The following is an 18,121-nucleotide window of genomic DNA, read 5'->3' as shown; positions in this document are numbered from 1 at the left end:
ACTTCCTACCAAAAGACATGGTGCCAAACCAGTCCTCCTGAAGGAGAGGGAGGGTTGGAGTACTGGGCCAAGCTGCTGTATTGTTTCAAGCAGCTCGGGGGTGAAAAACCCATGGTTGGATGTAAATCCGTCAGTGTGCTTACATTGCATCTGACAGGGACTCCGCTCTGCTTTTGAACTTCAGCCAGACTCGTTGTGTGTTGTCACATTTTGATGAGTTTTGTGTGCAAGGGTGGCAGAGAAGGACCAGCCTGAGCTCATCCTTCACGCAAAGTCTGCACCCTTCTCCTGCAGAACCTCATGGCTCAGTGTGAGACTGAGGAGAGCTTTCACATTCTGAACCTGAATTCTTCTCTTCTGTTGTGGCTCAGCACTTGTAGGCAACAGCCACAAGAGGACGGTGTGGTTACACACTTGAGGGTGCCTCCCAGTGCTTTCTAGTGAGTACCATCCTCAGACAGGCTCTGCTGAACTGCTGGGTGTGAGAGGGCACCACTTAATTCCTGCTTGTGCAGTGTCACAACTCCTTGCTATCCACGGATATTTGAGTAAGTGCGAAATACCAAGAAGGACCAAGTTAGAATGACTCAGTGCCATAAACATGTGAGATGTGTGTAACAGCAGGCACTGCCTGGGAAGCACCATAGGATGTTCCATGGTACCTTTACTCTGAGCTGTGTAGCTGTGTGCATACACGAGCACACACCTTTCTTTGTTTTATTTAGTTGTAAATGTCATGGGGCCAAGGGAGTGGACAAGTGCAGGCAGTGGCACCGGGGGTGAATTGGATCCTTCACTGTTTATTCTTCCTAAATAAAACATCAAAATTGGTAGTACTTACTTAATTGCTATTGTATTTGTAGAACATAATGTTTCTCTCTTTTTTTCCCTTCTTTTCTAGATATTTCAAGGGAATACTGAATTGTACCAGGAAGTTCGCAATAATTTCATTCCACCTATTATTGCACGTTTTTTTAGGATTAACCCCTTAAAATGGCACCAGAAAATTGCAATGAAAGTAGAGTTGCTAGGATGTCAGTTTAGTATAGGTAAGACAAATGAAAACTTTTAACTGTGCAAGACAAGAAGTGAAACTATTAAGGTTGTGAGTGAAATTACTACAGTTAAAAGTTATGTCATGGGTGTATTTTCAGTGAGTCTGAAGTACATCTTGGCTGCATAATTCTTTAACTGGTACTTTTGAGTTTATCCAAAAGTTATTACACTTAACCAGGAAAAAACTGAATTTAGATATACACAAGGTAATTTACAAATAAGTGTGTCAAAAGATGCCAGTCACTTACTTTCCATGTCATTGACTCAACGGGGGAGGGGTGGTGGTGGTGGTTTCCTCATTATATAACATATACAAAAGCTTTATAGCAAACTGTAGCAGTTGTCTTCTCCTGAAAAGATGATATGGAAAACTAGCAGTTCAAAGAACTTACCTTTATAAATTCTTTTCTTCTGAAGGTCGTGCTCCTAGAATCACCTTGCTGCCACCACCTCAGAACAAGAATGATGAGAAGAATGCTGACTTCATGGATGACTTCATTCATTCAATGAAGACTTCACTGCAGACAGATAAAACAACTTTCACACCTGAAATAAAAAACACTACAGTGACTCCAAGTGTAACCAAAGGTATTCACTGTCAAACAGAAGAAATGTTTGGAACTCCTTAGAGTGCTTTGGCTTAGTGTGCTTTCTGCACTGAAAGTTTCTCAAAACTTAATAAATTACAACAGATGATCAATTTTTTATTTCTAATATTTACCAGTTATTAAATACACATATTATAAAATATGTGCAGTTGCATACTGCATGCAGAAACAAAACCATCTGCCAAGTAATATTTAGAATATAAATGTATATACAATTTATATTTTGTAGATATATAATAGTTCCATCTTCCAGAACTTGTTCAAACTGAGTTCAGCTTTTAATCATCGAACAAATTTTGTCAGAAAGAGAAGTTGTAACTTGGACTTCCCTTCTGAATTAATTTGCTTTATTTAATAATTTCTTAGAACAAAACACTTTTGATATAGCAAATCTTTTCTGGATAAGTCTTTTTGACATGAAATTTGAAAAACTTCACCTGGCATAATCATTTTGTTTATCAAAGAAAATGGTCAGGAAAGGGAGCAAAGTCACTGCAGATATGGGTACTGCTGAAGTGTCCTTTGGATGGCAGGGGACAGGATCACACACAGACCCAGTACAGACTGTTTGGGATTAACTGTTAAGGTACTGTGGAATTTACTTCTTAAAGGAGGTTCAAACTTACATGGGACTAAGAGATTTTCTGCATAAGTAATAGAATACATTGTTGTAAAGGAAAAACCATATATTAAACTGGTTGGTTTTGATGAAAAACCCTGCAAAACCACCAGCTGTGCTTGCATGTAGAAGAGCCAGATGTTAATTGAAGTTTGCACTGTGGGAGCATCCAGCAGAGTATCTTAGCTGGTGGGGGATCTGGTGTGATAGACACTAAATATGAAAACTGTGTGCTTTACCCAAGTAATTTTCAAATCAAAAACTGATTTATGAGAAGCTCTTTCTGTCTGACACCACTTAATTTAATGGCTTTCAGATGTGGCATTGGCAGCAGTTCTGGTTCCAGTGCTGGTGATGGTCTTCACTACTCTGATTCTTATCTTAGTTTGTGCGTGGCATTGGAGAAACCGGTAAATGCATAGATGGATGAAAGTGTTTTAAATTAATGTTAGCCTAGTATGTGGGAATGAAGTGCTGCATGTATTGCTGTGGGAACTCTGTGGTCTGCACTTGTGGGAAGAATTGCATTCTTTCTGAGAAAAAAATTCACTTGACTAGCAAGGACAAAACAGCTTTTTGTAACTGTTTTCATTGAAAGTGCTTTGACTAAAAACTGGTTTGTCTGGTAGCAGCAGACTGGTGATGGCAAGCCAGGTTACTGGTGCTTAAACATTAAATTTGAGGACCAGTTACAGCCAAGGTGATAATTGCTGAGCATTAATTAATGCATCTTTTGATAAGTAGACTAGCTAAAATAACCCCTTTTTCCTTTTTTTTTTCTTCAGCAAGAAAAAAACTGAGGGCACATATGATCTACCTTACTGGGATCGTGCAGGTAACAGAATGGTTTTATGAAACCATTTACTCATTGTTTTTTTTTTCAATGTGTTTTTCAGATTGCAGTTACAGTTTACACTAGCAGAAGCTTCTCTAATGCTGAGGGAGGCATAGCAAACACTGAATTTCTTTTCTGGACAAACTTAACTGCCCTGCTTCTTTCTCTGATTTTTTCAGAATTAGTAAGCGTCGTGTCTTCTATTAGAGGTGACAGCTTCAGCGCTTTTTTGTGAACAAAGTAGAACACTTCCTAATTATACAACATGAGGGGGGAAAAATAATTTTAAGGATGTCTTTATACATTTGATAACCATTTCTTTGGTACTTCTTCATCCTGGAAAAAAACTTTCATCTTAGTGTATAAGTTCTGCCAAAAAATTTTGTCTTCATTGCCCTAATAAGTCTGTGGGATTTAGGTATATCTTCCATCTTGTCTTGTGCCTCATAAATGTAGGATCAGACAATTGCACCAAGCAGTTCTTTGCAATGGTCCTGAAACCACCTGTGCCCCAGGTGCAAAGGGCAGCTGCAGCAGGGTTGGTACTGCTGTGTGACTGTGCTTCCCTTCTCTGGCCCCCTGTTGAAAACTTGCACACCTGTGTGTCTGCTCTCTGGCAGTCTTAAGTATGTCTTACCCTTTAGACAAGGAAGCTTCTAATCTCCTCTATTTGCTACATGGCTGCTCTGATAGATCACAGCTCTGATGTCTTAGGGTATTACTCAAAATAGTGATAATTGAGTTATTTATCTGCTTCAACAAAATACAAGCTGTACTGAAAAATATTTAAGTAGCTTAAAACACAGTATAAACACAATCTGGGTGGGGTTGTTTTTTTATCTATGTGAAGGATGGTGGAAAGGGATGAAGCAGTTTTTCCCGACGAAATCAGCAGAACATGAAGAAACACCTGTACGCTACAGCAGCAGTGAAATCAGTCACCTAAGACCAAGAGAAGTCCCAACAATGTTGCAAACAGAATCTGCAGGTACTTTGTGGGCCATGTTTTACATGCATGTATATATATATATGTATATATGTATATATATATATGACATGCCAAAAAAGTCAGGAATCTGGCTACATTTAGTTATTTCCTGGTTTGAGGAGGGAACAGAGGAGAAATTAATAGTTTTGTGGGTCAGCTTGTCTCTTAAAATGCTTGTTCATGTCTGTTCTCTCATTTCATGTGCTAAAGATAGACACATGCCCGAGTTAATGCAGTAACTGAAAGGTTCTTCACTTGTTTTTAAAACCTCATAAAGGGTTAAAATTCTTTTGATTATATTTTCATGCACTGGAAATAATTTCATCACTGTATTTTTATGCACAAATCTGAAATGTGGCACTTGATTCTCTGCCCTCACTATATGGGTTAAATCATACTTGTGATCTGGAATATGGATGGTGGCACATGCCTTTTCCTGGTGACCCAGGCATGGGAGGAGGATGATTGACTGTGCCTTTAGTTCTTTGGCACTTACCTGCTGATGGCAGAATTGGCCAGATGTGCAGGAATTACAGCTTCACTGCAGGCAGAATTACTTTTCTCCTTTTGGCTGCTTGTCTGTTTTTACCCAGCTAGTCAGGCTTTTCACCTCCAGCTTTTGTAACTCAGACACTATCTGCTGAGCTAAAGCATCTCAGACTACATGCAGGCTTCCCCCCTCAAAGGACAAACCTGCCACCCCAAGGACCACTTTTTCTCCAGACCCAGGCAGAATAATTAAAGAAAAGAATATTTCAATAAGCTTTGTTTTCAGGCTGATCTGCAGCATGGGAAGTTGCAGCTTACCTGAGAAATATAAACTTGAGAAGTGGGGATGTTTTGGCTATCCCAAAGGCTTTACCTATTGGGTGGAAAGGAATCCTTTTCCAAAGTGATTGGCACAGCTGGACAGAGATGGACCATTGGTTTGATGCACGACAGTGATCTCTGGGAGGACTGCTGACAGGTTGTATTTAATGTGGTGCCACTGTAAAACAGTCCATTAAAAAACATGTTTGTGTTTTCTTTCGTTGGGACTTACAACACAGAATATGCTCAGCCCCTGGTAGGTGGAATTGTGGGCACACTTCACCAGAGATCAACCTTCAAACCAGAAGAAGGAAAAGAAGCCAGCTATGCTGACTTGGACCCTTACAGTTCCCCCATCCAAGAGGTTTACCACGCCTATGCCGAGCCACTGCCCGTAACCGGACCCGAGTACGCGACTCCGATCATCATGGACATGTCCAGCCATCCCAGCACACCTCTTGGTGCTCCTTCCATTTCCACCTTCAAAGCTGCAGGGAATCCAGCTCCTCCACTGGCTGGAACGTGCAATAAGCTGTTATCCAGGACAGACAGTGCATCCTCAGCACAGGCACTGTACGATATACCAAAGGGGCAGCCAGGGCCGGGCAGTGCAGACCAGCTCATGTACCAGGTGCCACAGAGCGTGGCCCATCCCACTGTGAGTAAGGATGAACAAAGTTAGCTCATGAGTAAGGTAGAATGGTGGCTTGTTTCTAAATGCCAGTTCCGTAAAGCTCACAGTTTCACCTTTTTAATTCCATTGTTTTGGTATTGTTACCCTTAAGTAATACAACCTTGAACCAAAATGTGTGGTATGGGAGGTCTGGGAAAACAGTGATTCTGCTTTTCCTTGAGCTGTATGTACAGTTAACAGCTTGTCTCCTGTAAAATTGTGGACTTTTTTATTACTACTGTACAATTGTCTGCCAGACATGAGAGAAGAACTCTTCATGATTAGCTCCAGTAATTTATAGATGTAAGTGATGAATTGGGAGAAACAAGTACAAAAGTACAAGTACAAAAGCCAGTTATTTCTTCCTAATGGTACTGTTTCTTGGGGAAAAAACCCCCACCTCAATACCCAAAGCTCTTAATTTCTGTGCAAGCACAACAGCTTCTAAAATTCCTCTTCTCCTTGTAAAATGTCTGCACAATTTTGGACTTAACAAGCTACTGTCAGGACTGATGGAAAAAATTTCTTTAGCTTCACGGCATAAAATAGTTTTGATTCTGAATTACATTAGTTCAGCTTTGTTAACAGAATTGGGAATTTTCAGCTGTGTGTTCCTCAGAAGGTTCCTGCCTTTTTGGTTAGGTTAGCCTTCCAAAACAAGAAGCTGCTGTCTGTCCAATCTCTCTCTTGTGCCTCTTCTCCTTAAGCCACTCACTCTTACTCCTTCCTAGGGATCCAGGAGGCACAGATTGACACAAGCAAACTACCTGGCAACTGCTTTTACATTTTTCCCTATGCTATCAGGGCCACTTGAATAGCATCTGCCTCAAAGTCAGACTTCCCTGATGCTCAGTGCAAGAAGCATCCAGGTTTTCGAGGTGACTTGAATTGAGAAAGGCCCTGCCCTACCCTCCCCCTGAGTGTCCATTATTCTGTGTTCAGGTGTGAGCTTATACAAAAAAAGATCTGTACATACTTTTGTAAGTGCTTAGGGAAGCACACAAATATTCTAATGGTGCACAATTTGTGTTAGACATGCATTTAGCACATATGGTACGTTTTAGCACAACTACCAAACTTAGCCTTCGGGCTTTTTTTATGATTGTTCTTATTAGAAGCATGAAAGATTCCAAAACCTTTGCAAAAGAACCAGTACTATTCCAAAGAGTGTCCATTTCAGATGTATTTATTGGAATTTGTATCCTTTGAATGTTTCAGTGTTCTGTACTATGAAAACATTGCAGTCAGTCATTTACTGGGATAATGTAGACTCATTTTAGCTAGGCAATCACAAAATGAAAACAGTCTGAATGGCATATGTGCCATTTTTAATTTTATTAGAAAAAAGAAGCACAGCTTTTTCACCTAAGCAGGAGAAAACCCCACTATAAAAATGCTGTATTTTTATTCTAACAGCACTACTGGAAGGGTGCTGAATCAATTAGTACATGTGGGACCCCTCCCTTCACAGTAGCCCAGTTTTATGGACTTCAGGGGTTACTGTTAGTTTGTTGTGCAATTCAAAGCCTTGTTTACTGCCCAGGTCCTTAAATGCTGTGGCCAACGTCTGAATGGAAACTGCAGTGCTGTTCAAGGGGCTGCCACTGTGCCTTAATACCAGTACAGTATCCTCACTTACCACTTGAAAATCTGTTTGCAGAGGGGCTGTATATAAACTTTGGAGTCAAAAATCACTTGTGGCCTGTTCAGCATCTAAAGTATGATGTTACATAGACTCATAGAATGGCTGGGGTTGGAAGGGACCTTAAAGATCACCTGCTTCCAATCCCATGTCATGGGCAGGGACACCTTCCACTAGATGAGGTTGCTCAGAGCTCCATTGAACCTGGCCTGGAACACTTCCAGGGATGGGGTATCCATCATCTCTTTGAGCAGCCTGTTCCAGTGGCTCACCACCCTCACAGTAAAGAATTTCTTCCTTCTATCTAACCTAAACTTTCCCTCTTTCAGTCTGTACCCGTTTTCCTGTCCTGTACTGCAGTTCCCAACAAGGAGTCCCTCTCTGGCTTCCCTGTGGGCCCCTTCAGATACTGTAAGGTTGGAATGAGGTTTCCACACAACCTCCTCTTCTCCAGGCTGAACAGCCCCAGCCTTCTCAGCCTGTCTCCATAGGGGAGGTGCTCCTGTCCTCTCACCAACCTTGTGGCCTCCTCTGGACCTGCTCCAACAGCTCCATGTCCTTCTTACATTGGGGGCACCAGAGCTGGATGCAGCACTCCAGGTGGGGTCTCATCTGAGCAGAGGAGAATTCCTCACCCTTCTGGCCACGCTCCTTTTGAGGCAGCCCAGGGTCCTACTGACTTTCTGGGCTGTGAGAGCACACTGCTGGCTCATACTGAGTTGTTCATCAACCATCACCCCCAGTCCTTCTCCAGGGCTGCTCTGACTCACTTCTCTGCCTAACCTGTCTGTGAGCCTGGGATTGCCCTGACCCAGGGTGTAGGACACTACCTTGTTCAGCTCCATGAGGTACCAGCTCTCAGGGCTGTCCGTGTCCCTCTGGATGGCATCCCTTCCCTCCAGCATGCTGACTGCACCTCACAGCTTGGTCCTGTGGGCAAATTCATTGAGGATGTGCTCAGTGCCACTCCCCCTGTCACCAGCAAAGAACATTCCCTGTGCTACCTTAAAACCCAGTTCTACAGTTTCTGATCATTCATTCTCATTCATTGAGAATGACATTTTTTAATTATTTGTTTTAGAGCTGGATGTCTTATGCCTAAATGTGAATGTAAGGATGGTAAATAAGACCCATTTGTGAACAGCAAATTCCTGCCTATGATAGTACTTTTGATGTTACTGCAGCTTTTTCTGCCTTATAAAAATAGTCTGCAATCTTTGTGGTTTTGCTTAAGAAGGTTCTTAGCTATCAGCAGCAACTATGACTAAAATTTTCTGAGCTGATTTTATTTCAAGGGGTGGGAAGTCATTAGTTTCCACTAAGATGTGACAATACAGCTACAGCCAAGTTAAGAATCCTCTCCATTCTCAACTTGTACCAGTTTAGGCTTAGAAAAATTAATCTATATAAAAATGAGTGGATATGTCCAATAACACACCTGGATTTAATTTCTACTGCAGACCAGGAATAGTAGAACTGTGGATAGCTGAAGGCTAAGGTGGTGTAAGAATTAAGCAGTTTCTCTACAGTGGGTTATTTTTTAAACAGTCATAATGCAACTTCTTTACCTGAGAAGTATGAGCTATTAAAGAAATGGGTGCTTTTAAAATGTAGGCCCCTTTTCAGAAGGAATTTGGTCCCAAGCTTTGCTCCTGCTTCAGACTTTGGACATGTTATCTGCTAGGGCTAAGATTATATTTGAACATGTAACAGTTGGGTTTAATTGCATAGCACACTAAGACTAGAATTTGCCTGGGTATAATAAAGCAAAGGTACATTTCATGGGTCTCTCTTATATGTGAAGACATGTATATAAAATGTATTTCAATCTTGTTTGGCTTGAGTATTCTCCCAGAATGTATGTTCTTACCTCAGCATGTATTGTAGTTGCTCAGTATTTGTATATGTTGCTAGACTTAGACTGTATAAATAGTGAGGGGGTTTTATATGTTAAAAAGTTTTTAAATAAATTGTACATACATATTACTCAGTATGTTTGCACTTAACACCTACCTTGTATCTAATTCACCTGCAGTCTGGAAATACCAGGGTTATTTGTGAGTTCTGTGGGGTCATGCCCAGTCTCCAAGAGTTTCTTGGCAGCAGGTGGGCTGGTCCCTGTCCCCAGTCAGCACAACCCTCTGCACTGCTGGAGAGGCTGCTGCTCCAGTCTTCAGCTAGACCATGGCTATTGCCAGCTCCTGAGTAAAGCTGATGCTGCTTGTGCTTTTTCCTCTTCTTCATGTGAGTTCCAGCACTGCAATGCCTCATACAAAGAACTCAGTCAAAACATGTGAACTGGATGAGACTCCTACTTACATTCATGTTTAAATATCAGAAGATTAAAACAGCTTTTAAGTGTCCTGCCTGCAAGCTGACCTGAACTAGAGCATACCCCCAGAACTGTATGATCAAATTACACCACAATCAGAGTCTCCCTAAAAAATACTCAAATACTTAGCTCAAATTTACCTTTTTTACCTTTGTTCATGGCTTGATGCAAGACAGAGCCCAAACTGATCACGATGCAGCTGAAGGAGAAGGTGAATGGCTGCAGGTCAGGTTGTACACTAATACAATGCCACAATACATAAAAGTTGTTTATAAAGTCTTATATAATTTTCTAAATGCCTGCAGATCTCTTGCCTTGCTCCTGAACATGCTGCAGCTTCATAAGATTTTAGCTCTCCAAAACCAGCTTTTGGCAGCAACAGGCTGAGTGCCAGAATCCATTCTGGTCAGGAAGGTTCTTTCATTCTGGACTATGCTAGTACATGAGGCTTTCTGAAAAAAGGCAAAAATATTGAGTTTTATTAGTTAAAAAAAACAATGCTGTGTGTATAAGGAATGTGATCTCTATCAAAACCAGCTGATACAAAGGCATGGGTGATTAAAATATTCTTTCAGAAGTCACAGAAATAGGTCTGTCTCAAGCCCTACACCTTCCCTTTATAACCTCTCAAAAGCAGATTCAAAGATCTGGTCTGTACCTTCAGTAGTGATTTTTTTTCCCTCCATCAAAAATCACACAGCCACCCAGCTGTGAATGTGGGATAAGAAGGCATTGGATCATCCAATAAAGTCACCTGCAACTGAGGTGAGCAGCTGTCTCTGCTGAAAGAATAGCCAAGATTAGAATCTTGTTTCTGATAAAGAGGCAAGTATAAAAAATTTCCTCTTGTCTTGCTGATCTTCTGGGTGAGGCAAGGATTTTTGGTGTTCCTTGCCCTTCAGCATAATGAATACACTTACCTAAAAGACCTAGGCTGGGAGTGATTTTTTATGTGTTGAAGAAATTCTAAAGCCTCTCTGGTGCATGTACAACCTCTTTGTACTCTTCCTGTACTTGCTTCACTGAAGCCTGCTCACAAAGAAATGCATGCTTTTTTTGTTTCCTAAAGAGAGGAGCTTTCTCAGCTTTCTGAAGACCAAAACACCTAGTCCTTGCAGAGGGGAGGAAAACTAATTTACTGAAATACATCCCTCTCTGAGAAGAGCTCAGCTGGTTGCACTGCAGCCAGTTAATCTACAGGAAGAGAAATACAAGCTTCTGACTTTTGTCTTGTGCATTGCGTTTTCCAAAATACCCAGGCAGCTAGGGCAGAATGGAAGGTTCACAGAGGAATTCACTCTGCTGCTCTGCAGTGGGAAGCACTCAACTGAGTTTCCTTCCCCTGGCTATCTGCTTTTGGGGTTTTTTGATAAAAAAGCAGGCTCAAGGCTGTGCTTTTTTCAGGTTTGGCTCACAGACAATACAGAAAACATCAATGCCAGCAAAGTACAGAAGTGCAGCATCTGCCAAGGCTTCTCATGAATCTGCTCAGGGAAGGAAGGCAGGCAGGAGAGAAGTGCAGTGGAACAATTGTCCCAACAAAAATGTCCATATTAATGGTTTTGGAAGACCTGGTTGCACTCCCTGACCTGCCAAGTGACTGCAAAATTTTGCAGTCCTGTTTTCAGTGGAGGGTTGTAGTATCGACTTGGAGGGAGCAGTTTAAAAGGTAAACCTTGTGTCAACAGTTAAATAACATTCCTTAGCTGCCAAAGTCATGACAAGCTTATCTGCTTTGCATTTCGTGAACTAGAGAGACAAAAAGAAATTTCCATAGCAATTATTAGGAGCAAGTGAGGAATGGCTACAAAGAAGACACAGCAGAGGGGATGTTAAAAGTGTGTTTTGTAGTTTAGGATCAAAAGGCAGACAAATTCTGCCTCTAAGAGGCAATAAGGAAAGTAATTAAGAGTCTGATGCAAATAAACAAAAATGCTAGTGATATTTTGTACTCCTTCATATTTCAAAGGGACTGAAACCAACCTTAGTTTAAAAGCCACCTCTGCTCTATCACAGTAAATTCAGTTTAAGGGAAAGATTAAAAAATGGACAAACATCATGAAAAACTTGGTACAAGTAAAAGAGTTTGAAACCAGTGTGGAGTGTCATACAAAATACACTAAAAGGAAACTGACCAAAAAAAAAAAAAAAAAAGCTACAGGAACAAAGGTCTTTTACAATTGCCTACAGGTCAAATACTACCTTCAGGCTAGGGCAGAGTTGACACCAACACCACAAGAACGTGTGGGGTTTGTGATGTCTTTCTTTGTTTTGCTTTAACTGTGATTCTCTCCTCTTTATGTTTTCTTTTGAAAATGGAAAAATCTTTCTCTTTAGGGGCCCAGTGTAAGTTGAGGTCAGAGAAAGCTCCACCCCACAAAAGATTCCCTCACAAAGCTACAGAGATTGCATGGGAAATGAATCAGGAACGTATAATTCACATTCACTGCAGTCTAATGGGAACAGTACCTTGAACAGGAGCTCTTCCAGATGTGGAAACAGCACCTGGCCTGAACTGGTTTGTGAAAACTCCTGATTCACAGGAGTCTTGTTGAGATCCAGGATTTGTTTTTAGCTCCTTTTGTGAACACAATATTTGATATCAGAAGTAATGGCATTGTAAAATACAGACAAAAGTGTAAACTCACTTGTGTGTGTAAAACACCTGTGATATTTGGAATTCATTCAGGATTGTATTTGCAGAACAAAAAATTATAACATTCTCCAGATGCTGAGACAAAATACTTCAAGCAAGTCTCTGCTTTTTTCTTCAGGTTCTACATGACAATTTTAGAACAAAAATACCAAAACAGAGAAAAAAAATAAAACCCCAAAGTTCATAAGCCATCTGTATTAAAGGTAACTTTGTCCAATGTTACTTTGACAATTCCCTTTGTTTAAATGGGATCAAAATCCAGTACTTTGATGTGAGGGAAAAGGCATAGCACCCTAACAAAATTCCAATTCCTAAGAGCAGATTATAACCAATGGTAAAAATCATTTATGCTTCTACGCATACTTTATAGTGTTTTTCCCAGCACAGTAGGGGAGGGTGGAACCATAATCACAAAGTACTGGTCTCTGCATAAAGCAGACAAGCAAAAATGAATGCTGATTATTCAACCAAATGTCTCTCATTAAACCAGACCTCCACTGGCAACATTCTCACTCCAAACAATGGCAGATGCTGAATTTGTCAGCATCAAAAGACTGAAATCATTACTCATTATTTCAAAATTATTACTGATTATTTCAAAATTTACTTGCTTCTGTATCAGATTTTAAACTCACATGATAATGAGACAGTCACATGATTCCCAGTATTAATACAGCTGCCTGCAAGAATGAGTCCCAGGATGATCCACTGCATCCCAGCTGAATCTGCCTTCAGAAATTGGACAGTTTAAAAACTCTCTTCAGTGATAAATTGGTACAAACAGAGAGTTATGAAATTATATAAAAATACCACTGTTTTAATCAGCTTTTCTCTGGTACACCTGCACTGAAGTTTATTTTCTCACAGCATTTACAATTCCATGGAAAGAAGTGGATTTTGTTTCCAGCTACTTGGAGGTTAATTAATAAAGTAGAACTCTGACTGTATAAACTAAATATGCAATGGCAAGTACTTACAAAAAACCCCACTGAGTCAAAAATTGCCTGTATTCTGAATGTGGATTATTGCCCCTTAAAAATAAAATTTTTGCTTTCATATCACATAAGTTCAGTTCAGAGCATAATTATTTTTACAAAGAAGTACTTTTATATTATGTATTATAATGAGAAATGATTGTACATTTTTTTTCAGTTACATAACTATTTTCAGAAAAAAAACTGTCTTCAAAAGGCCTCAAAATAAGCACACCACAGACTTTGTACCCTTCCTTCTAGAGAAGGAAAGTGCTAATGCCTGGAAAACATCAGGATCAATCCAGTGTTTTCCTCACAGGCCCTTAACTCATCAGTGAGGCTCACACATGTTATATAGGACAATTCAACTCTGGTATGAACCTCAAACTTTAAAATTATACCACTCCCCCACAGGAAAAGAATATATCTTGCCCCAGAGTTCAGTGTTATCAAATTGAAGTAATCATGGAAAATAATCTTTCAGCAGCTGAGAACACTTGAAATTTCACCTGACACATTCATACTTAATTTACTTCTTTAACATGATCACTGCCACCTGTTAGGTTGGTGTGGGAAGTGCTGACAAAAGTTTCAGGGCAAATCCCAAATTACAAAACTTAGCCTATTTACTTAACACTGTGTGAGACATTCCATTCCAATCAAAACCCCCAAAAAGCAGAAGAAATATGAAAATGCCCACAAATGCTCAGCCTCCTCATTTTCTCCCTTTGAAAAGCAGCTCTTGACCTTGTTAGTTAAGACTTGGCTTGCCAGTGGTTGGCTGAAGTGAAGTTAGGAACTTAGAATCTGAATGATAAATTTTACAGCCTAAAATCCATTGGAACATTTACATATGTTTATACATATGTTAAGCAGTTCCTTTACTTAATTCATTTTATCAGTAGGAAGAACATGCAGAGATAAAGTTTTATCCATAGCTTTTCTTCTTAGCTCATCAGTTTCATTCAGGATCAATTTTTATTAATTGCACAGCCAGAATGACAGTGCATGAGGAAAGCTTGCTCAAAGGCTTTCCATGATCATTGCTGGGCCTCATGGCAACAAGCTTAAAAGACAGAAATCTGTGCAGAAAGCACTGGTGTAAGGTGTAGATGATGACTGATTATTCTTGTATTAGTTTTAGTGTTTCTAATTTCAGTTTCTGGATGGGATGGCACCACACAGGCCAGCCAAAGCAGCCCATGCAGGGACTGTCATCGAATTACACAACTTGGAAGCACACCCAGCCACCCAGCAGGATGAAGTGGGTGGCAGTGCATTTCCCTGGCAGCCAGCATTGAACCCCTCCTTGCACCCAGCGCTGGGGACACGCCCTGCTGTCGCCTGCTGCCGTGACAGATCTCCCAGCACAGCCTTCCGTGGGGAGGAGGATTATTAACTGCAGGTGTTACAGCATCCTGAGCTGGTGTGGAGCCTCTCTCTGCACTGCCAAATAAGTGCCACATGTCACCTCAGGGGCAGCACAATGGCTCCACACTCTCCCCACTTATTAGCAACCAGCACTGTGGGCAGGTACTACTTCCTTACTTTTTTTCTCTTAACCATTCCAGTTTCTTGGACACATCCAGTGTTTTCAGGTTCATTGTCTAATGTCACTAATTTTACAGCCCAGAGATAGCCCAGGGATTCATATAAGTTATCTGAGAAATCTCAATACCTTTTAACATAATGTTAAAACCTGAATCCTCTGGTATTGTAACTGGTAATGCAACAGTCTACATTACACACAGGAGCTGCCACAGGAAAAAAAGCAAATAACTTTGGGTAGCTGGGTTTGACACAGTAGAAAGCCTCATTTTCTTCACAGGCTTTTTTAACTGTTTCAGTTTGAGAAGGATTATTTTAGGCACTTTACTGCCAAGTGACAATAGCTGCAGTTGCATAGGAGTATAACCAAAGAACCTCTTTTCTTCTTGTTTTATGCTGTGTGTTTTTGTTCACAGAATACATAGTACATAGTCAGTAAATACTAGCTATTTTGGTTAAAGCTTTCTGAAATATAAGCTTTCCAGGGTATGAGCTGTTTTCACAGAATTACAGAATCACAGGTTGGAAAAGACCTTTGAGATTATCGAGTGCAATCAATGGCCTAACACCTCATCAACTAAACCATGTCACAGAGTGACACATCCAGTCATTTTTTAAACTCTTCCAGTGAAGAATTTTTTCCTGATGTCTAACCTAAACTTCCCCTGGTGCAGCTTAAGACTGTGCCCTCATTCTATCAGTTGCTGCCTGGATAAAGAGTCCAAGCCCCACCTGACTACAGCCACCTTTCAGGAGATTGTAGAGAGTGATGAGATCACCCCTGAGTCTCCTTTTCTCCAGGCTGAACAGCCCCAGCTCCCTCAGCCATTCCTCACAGGGTTTGTGTTCCAGCCCCTCACCAGCCTTGTTCCCTCCTCTGGATGTGCTCAAGTGTCTCAATGTCCTTCCCGAACTGAGGGGACAGAACTGGACACAGCACTCAAGGTGTGGCCTCACCAGTGCTGAGCACAGGGGCAGAATGACCTCCCTGCTCCTGCTGGCCACACTGTTCCTGATCCAGGCCAGGGGCCATTGGCCTTCTTGGCCACCTGGGCACACTGGTGGCTCATGTTCAGCCTGCCATCAATCAGCCCCCCGAGGTCCATTTCTGCCTGGACACTGCCCAGCCACACTGTCCCCAGTCTATAATGCTGCAGGGGGTTATTGTGGCCAAAATGCAGGACTTGACACTTGGATTTGTTAAACTTCATCTTGTTGGACTCTGCCCATCCATCCAACTGTTCCAGTTCTCTGCAGAGCCCTCCTACCTTCCAACAGATCAACACATGCTCCCAGCTTAGTGCCATCTGCAAATTTACTAATGAAAGACTCAATACCCTCATCCATGACATCAGTAAAAATATTGAACAGAACTGGCCCCAGCACAGACCCCTGAGGGACACACACCACTGGTGACTGATCCCAGCTGGATGCAGCACTGGGATGCAGCTGGATGCCCACTCTGGGCCCGACCATCCAGCCAGCTCTTAACCCAGCACAGAGTGCTCCTGTCCAAGCCACGGGCTGCAGCTTTTCCAGGAGTGTGCTGTGGGAGAAAGTGTCAAAGGCCTTGCTGAAGTCCAGGTAGACATATCCACAGCCTTTCCTGGTAAATGTTGGTAAATAATGGAGAGTGGCTTTGCAAGCTCATCTGCCAGCTCCCTCATCACCCTGGGATGGATCCCTCCTGGTCCCATCCATAGACTTGTGAGCATCCAAGTGGCTCAGCAGGTCTCTCGCTGCTTCCTTCTGGATAACAGGGGGATCATTCTGCTCCTTGACACCATCTACCAACCCAGGAGGACAGGTGTCCTGAGGATCACCTGTCTTAGTGTTGAAAACTGAGGGAAAGAAGGTATTAAGTACTTCTGCCTTTTCCTCATCTTTAGGTACTAAATTCCCTTCCACATCTAACAGAGAATGGAGGCTGTCCTTGCCCTTTCTTTTGCCATTCATGTGTTTATAAAAATATTTTTTATTGTCCTTCACAGAAGTGGCTATATTGAGTTCTAATTGGGATTTTGCTGCTCTAATTTTTTTTCCTGCACGACCTAGCAACTCCCTTAAGCATTTCCTGAGATACCTGACCCTCCTGACCAAGGTGGTACACCCGTTTTTTTTTTCCTTAGTTCCTTCAAAAGCACCTTGCCCATCCAGGCCAGTAATCTTCCTTGTTGGCTCATCTTTTAGCTCAGAGGGACAGTCTGTTCCTGTGCCTTCAAGATTTCTGTTTTGAAGCATATCCATCCTTCCTAGAGCCCTGTACTTGTAAGGGCTGCTTCCCAAGGAACTCTCCAAATAACTCTTGGATAGGCCAAAGTCTGCCCTCTGGAAGTCCAGTGTGGAAGTTTTGTTGATGCCACTCTTTGTTTCACCAAATGTTGAAAACTCCACCTGTGCTTCTGCCCCATCAACCAATCCACCCAGTGCTTTTAATTACCCTGACACTCCTCTCTTCAATCTCATCACTGCCAGCCTGGAGTACCAGCAGTGGGTAATAACCAGAGGGCTGGATCAGCCCAGGCAATCTCTCAGTGATATCCCATTCCCAGCCCCCAGGGAGGCAGCACACCTCCCTGTGGGATGGGTCCCTTTGACATATGGGGCCCTCTGTTCCCCTCAGAAGGGAGTCACCCACCATGACTTCTTTTCCTTTTGATGGAAGAGGTGGTTATCCCTCTGACAGATGAATCATAATGGGGAGGCTCACTGGGTAATTTTCTTCCATGCCATCTGGCTGACCATCTAGTTCCAGGGCCTCATATCTTTTCTGCAGTGGCACCTGGCTGGGTGGTGGGGGTTGGGAGGAATTTTTATTACCTCTCTGAGTAAGGACCCATTTCCACTCCCCTTCATCCACCAGGTCTCCTCCTTTGCCTGACGGTAGGAGGCATGGGAGTCCTCTGACTCCTGGTGGGCTTCTCTCAGGGATGGAAGGGTGAAACTCCACCAGTCCCTTTCACTTTCCCTAATACTCCTTTCTACTTCCTCCTTGTGCTTTTTCATTTATTCATGAATGTGGGCAAAAGCAAAACAAGCCCCACTCTTCCCCTGCCTGGCTTCCATAACCCAAAGAAAAGCAGGACCCAAAGGGAACAAAAAGTGCTCCACGATCCCTCTTTCGGAAACAAGAGACCTCCAAATTGAAGGCAGCTGCCCAAGGCACTCCCAGCTCATAACAAAATTATTCTTGGAATTATAGGGAATAATGCAATTACAGAGAACCCAGTCAAAACACCTAAGCTCAAAAAACTATGCACTGTGGTTCAGACTGCACTGAAAACCAAGAAACTTTTACTTTACTTGGCTGCTGCTCAAAATCATATGGCTTTTCCAGATCACCTGTCAGGATACACCATCATCTTGAGCAGCTCAGTCAA

General features: G+C 41.9%; 1 protein-coding gene across 1 annotated transcript in view; it reads left to right on the top strand.

The window, feature by feature from the left end:
• DCBLD2 (discoidin, CUB and LCCL domain containing 2) overlaps window positions 1-9,217 on the top strand; it is a 40,898-nt gene extending 31,681 nt beyond the window's left edge. The window contains exons 10-15 of the mRNA XM_056495295.1: window positions 902-1,049; window positions 1,474-1,644; window positions 2,600-2,693; window positions 3,069-3,118; window positions 3,969-4,106; window positions 5,156-9,217. Of these exons, the coding sequence (XP_056351270.1) occupies window positions 902-1,049; window positions 1,474-1,644; window positions 2,600-2,693; window positions 3,069-3,118; window positions 3,969-4,106; window positions 5,156-5,598 (1,044 nt within the window). The 3' untranslated portion in view covers window positions 5,599-9,217. The remainder of the gene's footprint in view (window positions 1-901; window positions 1,050-1,473; window positions 1,645-2,599; window positions 2,694-3,068; window positions 3,119-3,968; window positions 4,107-5,155) is intronic.
• The last annotated feature ends 8,904 nt before the right edge of the window (window positions 9,218-18,121 follow it).

This window comes from Oenanthe melanoleuca, chromosome 1, assembly GCF_029582105.1.
Source record: "Oenanthe melanoleuca isolate GR-GAL-2019-014 chromosome 1, OMel1.0, whole genome shotgun sequence".
NCBI lineage: Eukaryota > Metazoa > Chordata > Aves > Passeriformes > Muscicapidae > Oenanthe > Oenanthe melanoleuca.
Note: the sequence above shows the minus strand (reverse complement) of the source record. Positions and strands in the feature narration are given on the sequence as shown.